Below are 17,906 nucleotides of genomic sequence, written 5' to 3' on the forward strand. Positions count from 1 at the left end.
ATATATACTTCATCTGAAAAGGACTCTGAAACTTAAAGTATGTCTTTAAAAAAAAAAAACTCTCTATTCATCATGGAATTAACATTCCAGGGCAGATTGCAAAACACAAACAGCTTTCCTAAGTTATTAAAAAGTTAGTAGCCTGGGGCCCTTTAAAAGAACAGGGCCACTATATGCTCAGTATGGAACAAGCACCAATGTTCTTAAGAACATACATTAAAGATATACATGCAAACACATCTCAGAAGATACACAAGCAACCAGACTGGTAACAATTCCTTCCGAAGCATGTGAAGAGGGGTCTGGGAGACCGTGTACGGATCAACAGTACAGTGAGACTTCACCACCCTCTTTGAATGCTGTGTTTTATACAATGGATATATATTAGCTATTAAAAAATTTGTTTTCATCTCACACAAGAAGCCGTTTTGGGGTGTTTTTTTTTTTTTTTTCTTGAAATTCATTACACTTGAAGCAATGGATCTGCAAGATGCACAACAAATAAAAACTCATTGAACACCGAGCCTTCTTCACAAGGCTCACCTCACAGCTCACCCCACACCACCCTCACTCCAGCTCCACACTCATCCTCCAGTTGGTGTGACCAGCTTGGAAATTCTGTAAAGCAAACAAGACCAGGATGGAATTCCTGGTTTTCCCACTTTCCCTGGATTTTCTTACCATAATTTGTAAATTGGAGACACCGGCTACCTGAGAAGGATTTTGTGAGGAGTGCCCCAAATGAAAAAACAGAATATCAGTCTGTAAACTACAAAAACTTGTAACAAATACTTTTGTTGTATAATACATTCCAAGTGTAAATGTGCACGCATGTACCAATAGCCATGGAGAGCAAAGAACTACACTATTAATTAGATTGGGATTCTGATTAGCATTTTATCACACAAGACGATTAATCATTTCAAGCAGGAGTTAACAATAAAACTGACTAGAAAACAGGAACCCATTGCCATCCAAAGTTTCTAACAATAAATTCAAGACTAGGTAATTTCCCCAAAACAGCAAACCGGAAGAAATGACAGCGGTAAAGACCAAGCAAATACAGTACCCAGAACTCTAAACCTAACTCATTGGCTCCCAGCTTGCCAGGAAGGGAGATAATTATCTAAGACCAAGAAATACTTTTCAAGATACTATAAAAAACTAAAACAAAACAAAACTTTCCTAATTTTTACTTAGAAGACTAGACTTCCTTAAGGCCCAGCTCGTATTTCACTCCTTCAGAAAGCCTTCCCTAATTTTTCATCTCCCATCATTTCCTCTATGATTAGAGGTAATTATGAACTGCCGCTTGCTCTGTTTGAGAAAGCCATTTTCTCTCCACCAAAAATGACAGCCCCTTAAAGGCAGGCACTTGGTTAAAATTCTCCACAGCATCTACCTCAGTGTATAAAAACTTAAACCTTTTTCTTAAGCCCCCCCCCCCCCGCCTTATTCGAGTGAAATAGAAGCCCTTTTGGTGCATTTTGCTAAGAAATTCAAAAGGAATCATGGGCAGATATTACCTTTGATTTCATCAAAAATTTAATGATCACACACACACACACACACACACACACACACACACACACACACCATCATGACCACCACTATCACCTACCTGCATTCTACCTTGAAAAGGACCGTAACATTTTACTTTGGAAAATGTTTCCATAGAGCAATGATGAGTAATGCAGAGTTACACTGCAGCATATTAAATTTGATTAGAACTTTTTAAAGTAAACATAAAATGAAGAATAAAGAAAAATACTTAATGTTAAATGAAAATGTTAAAGATAAACTGGAAATGAGAATAGAAACTCTAGTAAGTACACACAACACACGCAGGGAGGCAGGTCTCCATCCACCCACTGACTAAGCCTAGATGCCATACAACCTAGTAGCAGTGAGCACCGTCAGCATTGGGGTCTTGCTTTCTAAATACTGTTCCCACCAGAAAGAAGTAGGATTCCTTTGAGAAATGACTGACTACAGACCTGAGGCAGGAAAAGTACAAGACAAGCCTGAGACACTTTCTGTGCCAAAAAGCAAAGAAGTGCTCTGAGACAAAAAGGTGTCATGTCAGAAAGGATACAAAAGAGCTTGAAACATCTTCCGCTGGCCAACTTTTGGACAATCTGAACACTAAAATGAGGAAGAGTGTAACTGGTTGTAAAATACTGGGTGAATAGAAATCCATGAGCCCATCACAATGACCAAAGATAACTTTTTTAAATAGGAAAAAGAAAGAAAGAAACACATTTACCACCACTAAACATGTCATTAGAGCAATTCTACTCAGAAAAACTGATAATCAAAGGAAAGGACTTTAGTATTTACTGTCTTTTTTATAAAGAATTACAATTTATCACAGTTGGTAAGAGAAAGCTTGTTTTCACAGAAGAATGCCAACATCTAGACATTCCTAATAAAATAATGACTTGGTGCCTGGTTCACCAATAGATGCTAAAACTTCTGGATAAAAGATTGTTGGGGAACAGGAGAGTTACAGGTGCCAAAGTCTTACCCCAATGCCTCTATTGCAGAATTTTTTATCCAGGTAGCCAAGAGCTACGCCACCAATTAAAACCTATTTTCAGGCCTAAGTACAGCATGAATTTAAATACAGTTATACAAGCACTTCTGTACAATCTTCAGAGTTATTCCCAAAGTAATGAAAGCAGAGATCTCTTTTATGACAATGAGATACGAGGACACTGAAAATGCGGTGGCAATCTTGACTTGAAACTAAGAGCTGTCCCTAGAATCAAAAAAGTTAGTATTGGAATGTCTTCAAGTACCCGAACTGAAAGTAAGCTGGTTGGCTTAGATAAGAAACCAGACTGTCAATTATGTGTTTAGCAGGGTTTATTTCTGCAGTCCAAATGGCTCAGTGAATATGTCACAAATTAATTAACCACTGTGCAAGAAGGGTAGCTATTCCTTTGCTGTATTTTGGAGCGATAAGAAGAGTGGTTCCAAGAGTATAGTCAACCAGGAAAAGTCTCTCATCCAGTACAGATGCCCAACCCAGCAAAACCTCAGGGGTACAGAGGAAACAACCAGAGGTAAACAGAGCAGCTCCCTGGGGAGTTTAACCACGAAGCATGCATTTTAAGCTTCTTCTAATCTCTCTGTTCCCCCCCACCCCCCAAAAAGGCTTGAGGTCCATGATACATCTTGTCACTTTTCACCATACTGAACACCCAACAATTCTTAGTCGGTATTAGAGCTGTTCATCTTGCAAACAATTTCATCTTTCTCGAGTTTCCACAGCACGCTGGACTTTATGCTATGCTCTGCCTGGACCCCATGGTGCCCATGAGATTAAGGGTTCTGACTCCTCAGATGCTGTTCACAGCCCTGAAACCCCACAGCCTGTTCCCTGCCAGCACCTGCCTGCCCAGAGATGCATCTTGTCTTCACGGGGCCCACAACGCGGACTTCCCCCTAGCAATCACCATGTCACAGCAGGGAGGAAAGAGCAAACCCCTGGTGAGTCCAGCTCCCTCTGTGCCAGCAAGTGACATAACTTCTGATGCTCAGTTCCCTCCTATGCAAAATGGGAAAACAGAAACTACAATGCAAGCTGGTTATGACTGCCTATAGTGTCTGTGAACTTCCCAGCACAAGATAATAAATACCAGCTAGTCATGATGGAATAAATGCTGGCTAGCAACTGTAGCAACTAGCAATAGTGGACACTTGCGTGGCCATTTACTATGTGCCAGCAACTGTTCTCAACTCTTTAGAAGCACTAACTCGTTTCATCCCTAAAAGGTACTGCCAATTATAACTATCCCCACGTTACAGACAAGAAACTTAGGGAGAGTGTTCTAACAACAATAGTACCCAGAAGCCCTTCCCTGGCCGCCCACCATCCCCCAAAGAGTACTCACAGACCCTTAGCACACAAGGCTCCTCACAGCCTTTTATCACCACCCCGCTGGCAACTAACACACGAGATGAAAAAAATCCCAGCAGTTGCTCAAGTCCAACTATTTGATGACCCCCTTTCTCTGCAGACGCCATCCTTCTGCCAGAAGTGGCCTTCCCTGCACAACATCCCCCCAATTCTGTCGAAATACCTCGTCTTTCAAACTTCACTTCTCCTGTGGATCTCCCTGAGCTTTCCAAATTCCTTGGGACTCCCTGCACATTTTACTCATTTCACTGTGAGCGCTTCCTTCCTTTTCTGATACTTGGATTGTTTGGATATATGCCCTACCCCCAAGTGTGAACACCTCCAGAGCAGCAACTACACTCTCCCTGACCCCACTGACCAGCAGTGTCCAGCCCAAGCGTCAGAACCCAGTGTGGACACAGCACGCTGAGGGGCTTTGTGCACCCGTCTACACATCCGTATCCTCATCTGAGAAATGGGAATAAACTTTGTCTCTCACAGATCATCTGAATACATCAGAAAACCCACAGAACAGAACCTAGCAAGTAGGGAATGTGGTATCACAGCACACCACAGTAATCCTGGTAGATGTGGTGAGGGACAGGCTATTCTCACACGAGCCAACAGGAAACACAGCAACAGGTTCCAACAGCAAAGGGATGAGGTATGCCCAAGGCTGAAAAGCTCCCTCAAGTAACAGATCATTTTCACAACACACGACACAAGCTGACCTGATCTAAGACTGCAAGAAGTGCCATGCTGCTGCTTACCGCAGCGAGGCACATTCCATGATTGCTCAAGAGATGCTAACTACTACAGTGAGAGCAAACAAGGTAGTAAATTCAACGGTTACAATTAGTTGGCTCAGCAACAACAGGACTCCTCAGAGGGAAAATTCCTACAAATAAAGGTACAAATTTCACATTACTTACTATAAAGTAGTATTTCCTAATCTGTTCAAAGACTTTCCTTAATTATGTAACTGTAGGTTTTACTTATTTTTAAATATTAGCTAGCCCATCTTATAGGCTTCTCTCCGGTGAGGTCAAACACTTAAGACAACTAAACATTCTCATCTTAAAAACAAAACATTCAACCCTAAAAAATTTCTGAAACCTACTTTACATCATGTCTGGTGTTTGCTCCCATGAATCTGTAACACTCACCTATTGTGATAACATTTTCTAAATATCCTGTCCACCTGTAACATCTTATTTTTTAGCTCTCATAAGGACTGAAAATTATAATCTCCTCCTCTAAACTTCCCTAATTTCACCTCTATTTTAAAATCTCTGCCCTGATGTTAAGATTTGTCCAAGTCAAATAGTTCTTTACCTGCCTTGAAATTACATGTGAGGGGTACGTGGGTGGCTCAGACAGTTAAACATCCAACTTCAGCTCAGGTCATGATCTCACGGTTTGTGAGTTCGAGCCCCGTATCGGGCTCTGTGCCGACAGATCAGAGCCTGGAGCTTGCTTCAGATTGTGTGTGTGTGTGTGTGTGTGTGTGTGTGTGTGTGTGTGTGTCTGCCCCTCCCCTGCTCACGCTGTCTCTCAAAAAGAAATAAATGTAAAACAAAAATTTTTAAATATATTAAAAAAAAAAAAAGAAAGAAAGAAATTGCATGTGAAACCTCACCAAGAAACCCAAGGCCCCACTCACTTTTAGGTACACGCCATAATGGCTAGGTCTTTGCCTGCTGCAAGCTCTCTAGGACAGCAACCCATTTAATCCACATTTTAGATCGGTAACTCTTTGCATAATGATAGTGACAATTTCTGTGTTGCTACATTTAAAGAATTTACACAATGGGGCCTGCTCCCTTGTTGCTGTTAGCCCACTTAACTTTAGGAAAAACTCTCTTCAATAAAATCAAACAGCAGTGCTTTATAGCTCTGTTCCAACACTGAATGTGGGAACTGAAAATAAAACATATGTTTCTATTACAAAGGAATAAAGGCCATTTCTGCTGAAGACACTTTACAGATTGTAAGAACAATCATCAAGACAACAAAAGTCATAAAACCAATGCCAGAAAAAGGTGACACTTGATAGTCAATCTTGCCCCAAATGTGCTGAATGATTCTTTTCACTGTCAAAGCCAGAACATAGAACCTATTACTGCAAGTTAATCTTCTGAAGTGTATGCAATTTAATCCAGTTCAACACATATATATGTGTGTAGTTGCTTGGCTGTAGAGCTTGCTTGGAGTGTGAAACTTGCTACATTATGGCTAGGTCCACACAGCCAAATGCTTCCAAATGCACTCTCTAATGTGCTTAAAGAAGCTGAAGAAAGTGCTGAAGACAAAGCAGAGAGTGAGACATATCAGGTGTAATGGGGTGATAGTAAACTAAGATCAGATCATTGAAACCACTGAAATCTGCTCTCTGCAGATAATAAAAATGGTACGGAACATTCGCATTTTAATTTTTTTTTTTTTAACGTTTATTTATTTTTGAGACAGAGAGAGACAGAGCACGAATGGGGGAGGGTCAGAGAGAGGGAGACACAGAATCTGAAACAGGCTCCAGGCTCTGAGCTGTCAGCACAGCGCCCGACACAGGGCTCGAACTCACGGACCGCGAGATCATGACCTGAGCCAAAGTCGGCCGCTTAACCGACTGAGCCACCCAGGCGCCCCAACATTTGCATTTTAAAACACATACAAGAACACAGAAAAATGAATTAGGTATCTACACAATTAAATTACCTATTGGGGGGCGCCTGGGTGGCTCAGCTGGTTAAGTGCCTGCCTTCAGGTCAGGTCATGACCTGATGGTTCATGGATTCAAGCCCTGCATCGGGCTCTGTGCTGACAGCTCAGAGCCTGGAGCCTGCTTCAGATTCTGCGTCTCCTTCTCTCTCTCTGTCCCTCCCCCTCCTCTGCTCACATACACTCTCTCTCTCTCTCAAAAATAAATAAACATTAATAAATAAATAAATAACCTATTAACTACAAAGGTTAAAACAGCAACCATGTAGTGAAGAAATCTGGGAGGCACCACCTTACCCAAAAGACCAAAGTCAGTGATCACCGCCAGCACTGGGACAATGTAGTATGATGTACTGAGAGGCTCACAGCATTGCTTCCACGGTATTCCTACCAAGAGTACATAATCTGAATCTAATCACAAGGAACTGGACAAATGAAAATCAAGGGACATTTTACAAGATAGTTGGTCTATCCTCCTCTCTAAAACTATCAAGAAAAAGAAAGGCTGAAGAACTGCTCTGGATTAAGAGAAAATGAAAAAGACATGAAATTAGAGGCAACATGGATTAGACTAGATCCAAGCTGAGAAGACTGTTGTCTGGACAGACTAAGATTTTGCTGTAAGCAACCAGTCACTTGGTGGCAGATCTGGGATGAGCAAAGCCCAAAGCTCCTTCCGAGACACTGGACCTCAGAGTTTAGGGGTCAGCTCCTGAAATGCATGCATTTTTTAAAATATTCTCATTTGTAGCTTTAAGCATTTTTTTAGGTCAAAGTTTTTATATATCCTACCACGAAAAAGGGTATAGTAGGCACTTGATCTTCATGGATTTGACATTTACACGTATAAACACACATGAATGATCATAAAAACACATCAACTGTAATACTTAATAGACAGACTCAAAAACCAGAATCATGTGTTATGTGGCTTACAAAAGAGAAAACACAGCTAGCGAGTGAACCTAATCAACCATCTGTCGTGGAAATAATAGAAATTTTAGATCCGGGGGGAGGGGGGGGAGTAGAAAATAATTGCCCCCCCTCCAAAAAAAACAACTGCTTACACTAATAAGGAAATTAATGGTTAAAGTAACGAATGCAAGAAGTCTCTGATGTTCTTAGCTACAAAAGGGAACTAGGCTTCCTTCCATTTGGTAGCAGAAATCATATGGTCGTGGCGATACATTCCTATCTGAGATCCCTAAAAACTCTAACTACACATTCTCTGCAAATGATGACGGTCTATCAGACTTTTATTTGTCCTAAAACCGTTTTATATTTCATTGGGCAGATGCATTCCTGCATGATTCCTTTATCCTTTCTATGAGTGTTAAAATCAGATTAAACTGATCAAGGAAACCACTGACAGAACCAGTTACAAAAAGCCATGAAAAGAATCTAAGGAAAGGAGGAATGGTCTCTCCATTATAGCTGGTGATGCTACAAGTTTCAAGGATTAGGAGTTGGAACAAATACACACACACACACACACACACACACACACACACACACACACACTTTAGGCCTGATAATTCATTTATTTATCTTACTGAGCACCTTCTGTATGCCAGGTACTCTTCTAGGAGATTCAGTACTGAACAAATGAGACAAAGTTTCTCATGGAGAAACATTATAGCTGAACGAGTGGACATAAGAAATCAATAAATTAATTTAGGGGCACCTGGATGGCTCAGTTGGTTAAAGTGTCCAGCTTTGGCTCAGGTCATGATCTCCTGGTTCAGGGTTTGGTGCCCTGCATCAGGCTCTGTGCTGACAGCCCAGAGCCTGGAGCCTGCTTCGGATTCTGTGTCTCCTCTCTCCGCCCCTCCGCCACTCGCACATTGTCTCTGTCTCTCTCTCTCTCAAAACTAAACATTAAAAAAAATTTTAATACATAAATTAATTTAAAATATAACATGAGGTGGTATTAACAGTTATGAAGAAAAATAAAGCAGGAGATGATGACAGAGTAACAGAGAAATGACCTTTTGGCTGGAGCGATCTGAGAAGGCCTCTCTTAGGAAGTGCCATCTGAGCTAACACGCAGCACAGGGAGGAAAGAGGCTACGCAGACATCATTAAGCATCTGACTTCAGCTCAGGTCATGATCTCACAGTTCGTGAGTGAGTTGGAATCCCACATTGGGTAACCTCGAGCCCCGCTTCAGGTAAAACACAAGACCCCAGTAAGCCCCAATTCTCTCTCTCTGCCTCTTGCTCAATTACGCACACATGGCTCGCTCGCTCTCTCTCTCTCAAAAAAAAAGTAGGAAAATACGAAGAAGGGAGAAAAGAAACTTAAACATTTATTGGTTCTACTTTGGCACCATTGGCAAATATTGTAATGAGAATGTATAGCTTTGGTAATTTCTAAAAGGGACATTTCTTTTGTTTCCCCCAAAAAAATAGTAAGTCAAAGATGAAAACGATTAGAAGTATGGAGTTAAGACTGCTACCAAAACAACACTCAGAGATAATCACTGTTAACCCTGGGGATTGCTTCCTCCCATTCTTTTTCCCTTGAATATTTAAATACACGCACAATACGGTGTTGTTTTAAGTACAGCTGACTTGTGCTTCTTGGCTTTAGCACACCTGAACTCAAAGGTGGAAGCCATGGAATCTAGCCACGTTTTCTGTCTTGTTTTAACTTTTCATGCTTTTAGAGTGGGCTCCAGTGACTAGTTCACCAGGGCCCCCGACCAGTCCCAACCACCTCACACCCTCACACACTTATTTAGGATCCTGCCTGCATCTGAGGACATTTGCACTTCCTGACCCTGCTCCTCAGAGCTTTGTAGCTAGGGTCTCCCTTTATAAAACACCCATGTTTCCATTTCCTAAGGAATTATTTGTAAACCTGATCTTTATGTGGACATCTTTACATGTAATTTTCTGTGCACATTTCTAATGCAAAATCAAATCTTTTATTAAGCATGTTTAGCACCACCTCAGGAGTCACTGTCTATCATCAAGAATGAAAACTGACCAAACAGTTTACCTTTAGTTCTTTCAACGATACCTACCGTATTCACGGGCCAGTGCATGTGGCGAGGGGGGGGGGGGGGGGGCGGCTACGAGAGAGACAGAATTTTTAAAGATAATTTCAGATAGTGAGACATGCTGTGAATAAAACAAGAATAACTGAGAACATAATCGGATGGAAGGGGAGAAAGGGGAACGCTATTTAGCTAGGTAGCCAGAGAAAACGTCCTGAGGAAATGGCACTAGAACCAAAGGCTCCAAGAAGAGGAGAGGTGGGAATACCAGAGGGAAGAGCAACCCAAGTACAAGCAAGAGGAAATGCATTCACCCTGAGAAAGGAAGGGGGCGTGGCAGGTCAGAGGGGCAGAAGGAAGACCATGTGGCCAGAACATCGTAGAAAGAGGGAGCAAGGTATAGATGGCCTCGGTGGCCACAGGAGAGAGCCTGGATCTTGATCCTAATTGTAGTGAGACACTATCACAAAATTATAAGTAGGGACGCGATATGATGTGATTCAGGCTTGGTGATTAGTGTGGCAGAGACTGCAGTGTAAGGAGCGAAAGGAAAGGCGGGAGCCCAGTTAGGAGGCTGCCCCTGTATCCAGCCAAGGGATGACGGTGGCACAAACCAGCGTTCCAGTAGCTGTGCTGGAGAAAAGTGTCTAGATGCAGGACAGATTTTGGAGATAACAGCGACACGATTTGCTGACGGAACCAGGATGCTTTCTGGGCCTGGGTGAACGAGGATCCACCTATGTGCTGTGAGCGATTTTCAGCCTCCCCATGGACCTTCCTTCTCGGTACTCACCTCGCTGGGCCATGGACAGAGCATGGAGACAATTACTTGTAGAATCAAAGATGAAATGTAAAATGTAGCATACCTCTCACTTACCCAAATTAGGATCAGTAGCCTGACGTTTCTTAATTTTAGCTTCAGAAATAGCAGAATAATAGGCACACGTCATCTTGATCAGCCACGTGGCTCGAACCATTGGCACTGAATATTTAGCTAAATATGCAAAAACATCTTCTTTTTTACTAAGGATTGGAACCTAAAAAGAAATAATATATTTATAAAACTCTCATATTTTACTCATGAGACCAACCTAAAGAAAGGGAAAGCAAAACAAAGACACTAAATGCCTGCTACCTTTAACAAAGTATATTCTTGATGGCTTTTCAAACAGTACATTCTGCTTAAAAACCAAAACAAAACAAAACAGCCAATTTTCATTAAGAAAAAAGAATCAAAACTCTGTTCAGCACATTGAAACAGTTTCATCAGTTGTGCTTTCTTATTTAAAAAAAAAAAAAAAAAAACTTTACTTTCAGAGTCTCAGATGCAGGAAACTACTCATCACATCAACCAAATAGGGAAAATAATTTCCTGACAGTCCTCCAAGGAGTTTATCTCAAAATTGGAAGGTACGGATCAAATGAAAACCTGTCCCCATTCTACATTTCATCAAAGAACAATTTTTTTTTTATAAAGCTTTCTGGTTGTATCATTTCACAATAACAATTTCCAGAAAGCTTCTAAAGTGCCTTTAGCCCAAAATTTAAAGTAGAGGCTAAAATGATGGATCAGTGAATCTCCCTAATGAACACTGAACTAGAAATAGCTGGGTAATTAATTCACCGGCTGAAAGCAGGCACTGGAGGCAGTTTATTATTTCCTCCAGACCACGAAGGTATACTACTTAGCAAATTACTATCCCAATGTACCACCTGCATGTTTGAGAAGTTAACCCACTCTTCTAGAATTCCTCCTACACGTTCTAGGAAAAGCCCAGTCATCTATATATAATCTATTCAACTTATGAATATAGAGTACAACAGTGAACAGAGAACACGGTACTCCATTATGGGCCCCCCAGCCAGTATAGTTAAACTCATCACTCCCGGGCTCTTCATTTATGAATGTGACACCAATCTAACCCTGACTACCTCACAGGGTGGTTAGAAGGGTAAAGTAAAAAAAAGGGGCATCTGGGTGGCTCAGTCAGTTTAAGTGTCTGACTCTTAACATCAGCTCAGGTCATAATCTCACAGTTTGTCAGTGCAAGCCCCGAGTTGGGCTCTGTGCTGACAGTGCAGAGCCTACTTGGCATTCTCTCTCTCCCTCTCTCTCTCTGCCCCTCCCTCATTCACTCAATATGCACGCTCTCTCTCTCTCTCTCAAAATAAATAAACGAACTTTTTTTTTTTTTTTTTTTTTAAAGAAGGGTAAAGGGGCGCCTGAGTGGCTCAGTCAGTTAAGCAACTGACTTCGGCTCATGTCAGGATCTCATGGTTCTTGAGTTAACAGGTCGGAGCCTAGAGCCTGCTTTAGATTCTGTGTCTCCCTCTTTCTGTGCCCCTCCCCCACTCACACTCTGTCTCTGTCTCTAAAAAAAAGAAAAGAAAAGAAGGGTAAGGTAGAAGAATGACATGTATCAAAACTGGAATGGTTTTCATTTTGTTGCCAGTTCCAAAGATTTCTCCATGCCAGCCAAAGTATTTTCAAGCCATGGACCTGACCCTCTCCTAAGAGGGCCTTGGACACTACAACCACAGATATCAAGAGCCCTGGTTTCTATGCCCCAAAGTCTCGCTTGATTGTATGTTGGAAACCAAGACTTCAAACCAGCTGATTCTGACAGCATGGCATTTTTCTCTCAGTCAAATCCTCCTTTAGACAGTGGATATTTTCTATCACTCATATGTTACAAATTTGAGTGTTCACATACTTGGTACAAAGTGTGAGCCTAGGATTAAAAGGGAAGTATTTTTTTGTACACAGCCCTTTAAAACAAGCTGTTACACCTGGTTCTTACCAAAGAAACCCCCGGTTGGACACTGAGATGCAGCTGCCCATATACTGTATGTGATGGGCAATTTAACAGACTTTTGATCATGGACAGTTCCAGCCCTGGGTGCTGACTTTAAACATAACCCTCATGCCAGAGGCAGCTACACTGCACAAACATACCTAAAAGGAAGATGAAAATCTCATAAGCCAAAGCTGGAAGGCTTCCTTCTCTGCAGACCACAGTGACACGCTTTAACATGAAAATTTCCTGAAAATTTCATTTATAAGACACGTTGTTCATGGAGCACAAGACTATGGGTTTACAGACTACTGTTTAAGCCAAGGACAAGAAAAGCACAGGCTTATACACTCCATGCAAGACTTGAGCTGCTGCCTTTCATTGGAACGTATAGTCTGAGAGAGTTAAATTTTAGTTGCCAAGGCCAAGTTGCCTCTCAGTCAGATGTACCAAAAAATTACAAGATCAAGGTCTAAAATTGGGCAAATGCAAAAAAGTGAATGTACCATCCCCAAAGAAACATTACTAATAGCATCTTTTACAGACGCCTAAAGGATTTCCTTTGAATAACTGACAGAAGGAAAATAAAAATTTGAACACGTTAAATGTTCAGATGAAATAGCAAACAAAGCTAAGTCACAGGTCTTCAACATGAACAAGCCAGGGCATACCTCCAGTTCAGTGCCCCTACTGGCAGAACCCTGTAAGAAATGGTTAGCTCAAATAAAAGGAATTAAAATTCAGAAGAATGTATGTGAAGGTTATTTAATTAAGGAAGAAGACACATATTGATGGCTTTGTCAAATTCATAGTTTGGGCCAACTCAGGAAGGAAATTATGTTTACAGTGATTGACTTCCTCACAGGCATGGATTCCATTTTCAGCAAAGAAACCATCTGACTACAACTTGTAGCTGAACCTAGGCAAATACTGGGCAGCTGTTTCATTTCTAAATCAAGCTAGAGCTGCATCTAAGTACTAACAGAAAACTAAGACACCTAGCATGTGATGGTTTTTCATCCACGGAAAGGCTGTACCACCGTGTATTGCCTTTCCCCTTAGATAAAGGTCACTGTCAACACCCTCTGTTCACTAAGCAGAGGTGGAGGCAAATGGAAATTACATAGACCACAGTAATCAATGTCACCTGAAGTGAAGAAGCCATACCTAGTGAACTGTTTAAGAGCCAGAAGGATATCCCTAGAGGCCATAGGTCTCTTTTTCCAAATCTAACTATGACCATGGTGGAGTTAAAAGCCCCTTTATAGGCCATTTTTTTTACCTCTCTGTGGCTGAATACATGGGAGATCTGTGGAGTTGTACCATAACAGAAAACTAGGTTCAGAAACTTGATTGATCCCATATAGGAAACTATTTTGAACTCGAGAACACAGCTGGAAGAGGACCCAAGATCTTAGCAGGAAAATTAAGGTCTTCTGCATTAAATCATCTCAGAAGTAAATACCAGAAATTAAAGAAGTATTTGAACTTTCCACTATGAAGAACATGTAAAGAATGAAATCTTTCACCCAGTTCTGAAAGAGCTTTTGCCTTTTTAAGAGGATGAAATGTTCAGGAAGGGAGGAATAGGGAGGGGCTCCTCAAATGCCCAAGAAATGAATACTTGAAGGCATAGTTAATGGTTTTATAAAGACAACAAGTTTATCTTCACAAAGAATTAATGTCAGGGCTTACCTGAGGAACACCTGACTTGGCCAGAGGCAGCTCCTAATAAAGAGAGAAGAACACTGGCTAATACACTGCACTGTAATTCATCTCCCTCCTCAAAGATGAGAAACCACTACCTATACCCCTCAAGCAAGGGCATCAATTCCTCACCATTATTTGCTTTCAGGAAATGTCCAAAAAAAGGGATTCTAAAAACGTATTTAAAAAGGAAAAGCTAAAAAAGAAAGATGTCAGGCTGGCTACAGGAAAATTGAAGGTACGACCCAACACGGAGGGTATGAACTATTGGTAGAAAGCCATCACAAAGGCTGTCCTTTGACTTAGGGGGCCTTCAGATCCAATTTACAGGTCATAGAGTACCCACATGGTAAATGTTCACTACTGGACAAGAAATGCTACACGGTTCAGCCGGTGATGAGACAGGCATAACCTGAGTAGCAAGGGGCGATTATGTGGACTGCTATGCTTTTCAAGGATTTCAGTTGCTTTGAATCACGAAAATACGTGAAAGGCAACACAATACTACGGAGGCATGAGGGCAAAAGAAAGCCAATGGTAGCGATGGGCACTATTTTCAAAGAGTTGCTTTAGAAAATAAGCAAGCAAATACAAAAAGGAGCTCTTCTCTAAACCAGGCCTGCGCCACACCAGGGAATGAACCCTCACTGTCAAGGACAGAAAATAGACACCCCTGAGACTAAAGGGTTTCAGGCAAGTTGAGGAAGACACAGGGGTTACTTGGAAGGTGTGCCAGAAGCCAGAGATCAAGACTAAGAGGTAGGGTGGAGCTCTCCTCTAAATTTCAAAAGACATTTGATAGGATTTGGACATTGCATAGCATTTGATAGGATGAGATTGTTGAATCTGTATTATTTCCCACTTGAGGAAAAATGATCAAAGGCAAAGATTTTAAAAGAACCCTCGCTTTCCACATCCCGTCCCCCAAAAAGGTAGAAGCTATAAATAAACCTGTCCGTTCTGCTCTAAAATTTTTTTCAAAGAAGTTTTTCAAGCACGCACAGAATCACTACTGTACTTATTAGGAAGGAGACAGCTTAAAGAATTTGGATTGGTACTTTTCAAGACAAGGAAATAACATCAAAGCAAGAATTTCTGTGTAACAGATTTTGGACATCCTGGCCTAAGAAAATAGAAAAAAAAAAAAATACTGGAAATTAATGAACTCTTATGGTCTGTTCTCGATTTTAAAAACTTGTCTACCTAAAGTCCACATAAATTGCTTCCTGTGTGGAACATTTAGGTCAAGACGTCCTAGGCACCAGGTGCCATCACAACAAAGGGGCAAAGAGCATATGTGCAGCACCTGCCAGTGAGGCTTTGGGTTTTGGAAGGAACAGGGGGAAACAAGTGTGTACTTGAACGTTAGCTCGAACATCGTGATTTCTAGAAGACCACAATTAAAGTAACATTAGAAATACTTAATACCTTTTTTGCCAAAATAGCAAGTGGTTTATTTCCTGCTAAGTCAGAGAACCAACTATGAATTGCACTCTGGGATCGAGCAGTAACCAGCCAGTAATTATCTTTAGCATTAACTTGTGGTTTCTTCTTTCCGGTGTCCTGGAAAGTGTTAAGCTTTAGTTTCTCAGCTAATATGCTGCTGAAATAAGCTGCAATCTGTGGAAACGAGAAAAAAAGAAAAAGTTTGATGACAATAAACAAGTATGTTAGTAATGTATATTGGTATTTTATTTTTGTTTTACGAGAGTATCTTCAAACAGCCGTCAGAAAATAAAATGGCAATTTAAAATGTGATTTCCTTATACTAACATGATGCAAAAACTCCCACAGCACCTTTGTTCCACTATTAACAAGTGGTTCAAGGAAACAAGAAGAGCCTTGGAGAATCTCTGATAAGATGAAATTAATTACACCCTGAATAAATTTCAAGACAATGGGTTCTGCTTTAATCTTCAGCTGTACTTCTTTTTCATACTACACACAAATTTGGAAGAGAATATTTTTCCTGAGAGGTGTTGCAGACAAAAGCAGAAAGCCTGGTAATCACACAGTAATCATTCTTTTTCTTGTTTCATCTTAATAGCATATATTTTTGGAAAGGAAACTCTGTATTTACACTCAGTGCTTTCTAAAAACGAGACAAGAAAAATTTGTTTAAGTGGAAAATTACAAAAGGTTCGATTAAATTAAGTATTCAACATTTTTGACTGGGCCGCCAATTTCAGGAGTACAAGTATTTCAAGAGAAAGCTACTGTTACCTGCTCTGAATGGAATAAAGTAGCAAAGGGAGCTTCTGTGAACGACTGTGGCATTTTGTAGTAACCGAACTAAAAGAGGACATAAGAAGAAAGGCACAAGAAGGAAAGGGATGAATACCTAAAAATCAAGTCAATCCACCTAAGACTTGTCGGAATTTCCAAGAATCATATTTCATTCCCTGGGAGTTCTTTAATAAGATACAAGCACAATTTATAGTAAATATCTCTAGTAAGGTTAGCAGACAGTGGTAACCATGATTACAATAAAATACCTACCCTGCTGAAACAAAGTAAGAGTCACAGCCTTGGTTAAGGCTCATGAGTCAATAATTAGTCTATAGGCTGGGACACAGTTGTAAAAATTAGTAAACTTTATCTACACTTTTTCTTTTTTAAAATTTTTTATTTTTGAGATGGAATGAAATCTGGCCATTTGCAGCAACATGGATGGAACTAGAGGGTGTTATGCTAAGTGAAATAAGCCAGGCAGAGAAAGACACTCATATGTGGATCTTGAGAAACTTTACAGAAGACCACGAGGGAGGGGAAGGGCAAAAAGAAAAATTACAGAGAGGGAGGGAGGCAAACCATAAGAGACTCTTAAGGACTAACAAACTAAGGGGAAAGGGGGTGATGGGCACAGAGGAGGGATGTGCCCTGGGTGTTGTTGGGAATGAGCACCGGGTGTTGTATGGAAACCAATTTGACAATAAATTATATTTTTTAAAAAAATAATAGAAGGATATATATTGTGCTCCTAAAAAATAAAATAATTTTTTTTATTTTTATTTTTTTAGAGAAACCGTGTGAGAGCAGGGGAGAGGGGTAAAGGGAGGGATGGAAGGAGGAAGGGCGGGGGAGACGGGTGGTGGAGAGAATCTTAAGTAGGCTCCACACTTGGGGCTAGATCCCACAACCATGAGATCATAACCTAAGCCAACATAGAATCCGACACTCAACCACTGTGCCACCCAGACACCCAGCTGGTATGCTTTTTCTTAATGTGAATTGCCATTCCTTGATCTTTGTGATTTATGGACAATAAAAAAACGTCTATTTTGGTGTGTTGATATAATATGGTAATAAAAACTTAGAAGAATTGGAAAATAAATTTGAGCTTTACTTTTTTTTTTTTTTAAACAAAAAACTTCATGGTATGTTTTAAGTAAATGTTTGCAGAATGTTGCAACAGAAAATATATTAAAAGTGAAAATGTAGCAATTATAGTTGTCTAGATACAAGCAACCAATAGCAACAAATTGTTTAATTTTAAATTTCTCAATCAATATCTAGTCTTCACACCAAGAACTTAAATACCTACTTACACAGATTGTTTCATATTTAAAAAGTCTCTTACTTGCAATTATGTATGAGTATTTAATCATAATAAAATGTATAAAAATGTTTTTAAAAACTAGTCAGCAATCTGTTTTATAACTATGTATTTAATAACAATGGAACAGGTGACTATATGTCTTATGTCTACATCTTAAACCCTGTGAACAACTGCATATTGTAAACTAAGTTAAAATTCCCTAAAAAGAGAAAAAAGAAAATC

General features: G+C 40.4%; 1 protein-coding gene across 17 annotated transcripts in view; it reads right to left on the minus strand.

The window, feature by feature from the left end:
* The window catches only part of MED12L (mediator complex subunit 12L), a 336,555-nt gene that overhangs the window by 282,161 nt on the left and 36,488 nt on the right, over positions 1-17,906 (minus strand). For 10 of the 17 annotated variants that reach the window (XM_045503242.1, XM_045503247.1, XM_045503256.1 and 7 more), the window contains 3 exons: positions 15,554-15,745; positions 14,114-14,146; positions 10,501-10,660 (listed from right to left, as the gene is read on the minus strand). In XM_045503242.1, the coding sequence (XP_045359198.1) occupies positions 10,501-10,660; positions 14,114-14,146; positions 15,554-15,745 (385 nt within the window). The remainder of the gene's footprint in view (positions 1-10,500; positions 10,661-14,113; positions 14,147-15,553; positions 15,746-17,906) is intronic. The other 7 variants (XM_045503255.1, XM_045503254.1, XM_045503252.1 and 4 more) reach the window with 1 other exon arrangement.

The sequence above is a fragment of the Leopardus geoffroyi genome, chromosome C2 (assembly GCF_018350155.1).
Source record: "Leopardus geoffroyi isolate Oge1 chromosome C2, O.geoffroyi_Oge1_pat1.0, whole genome shotgun sequence".
NCBI classification, from domain to species: Eukaryota; Metazoa; Chordata; class Mammalia; order Carnivora; family Felidae; genus Leopardus; species Leopardus geoffroyi.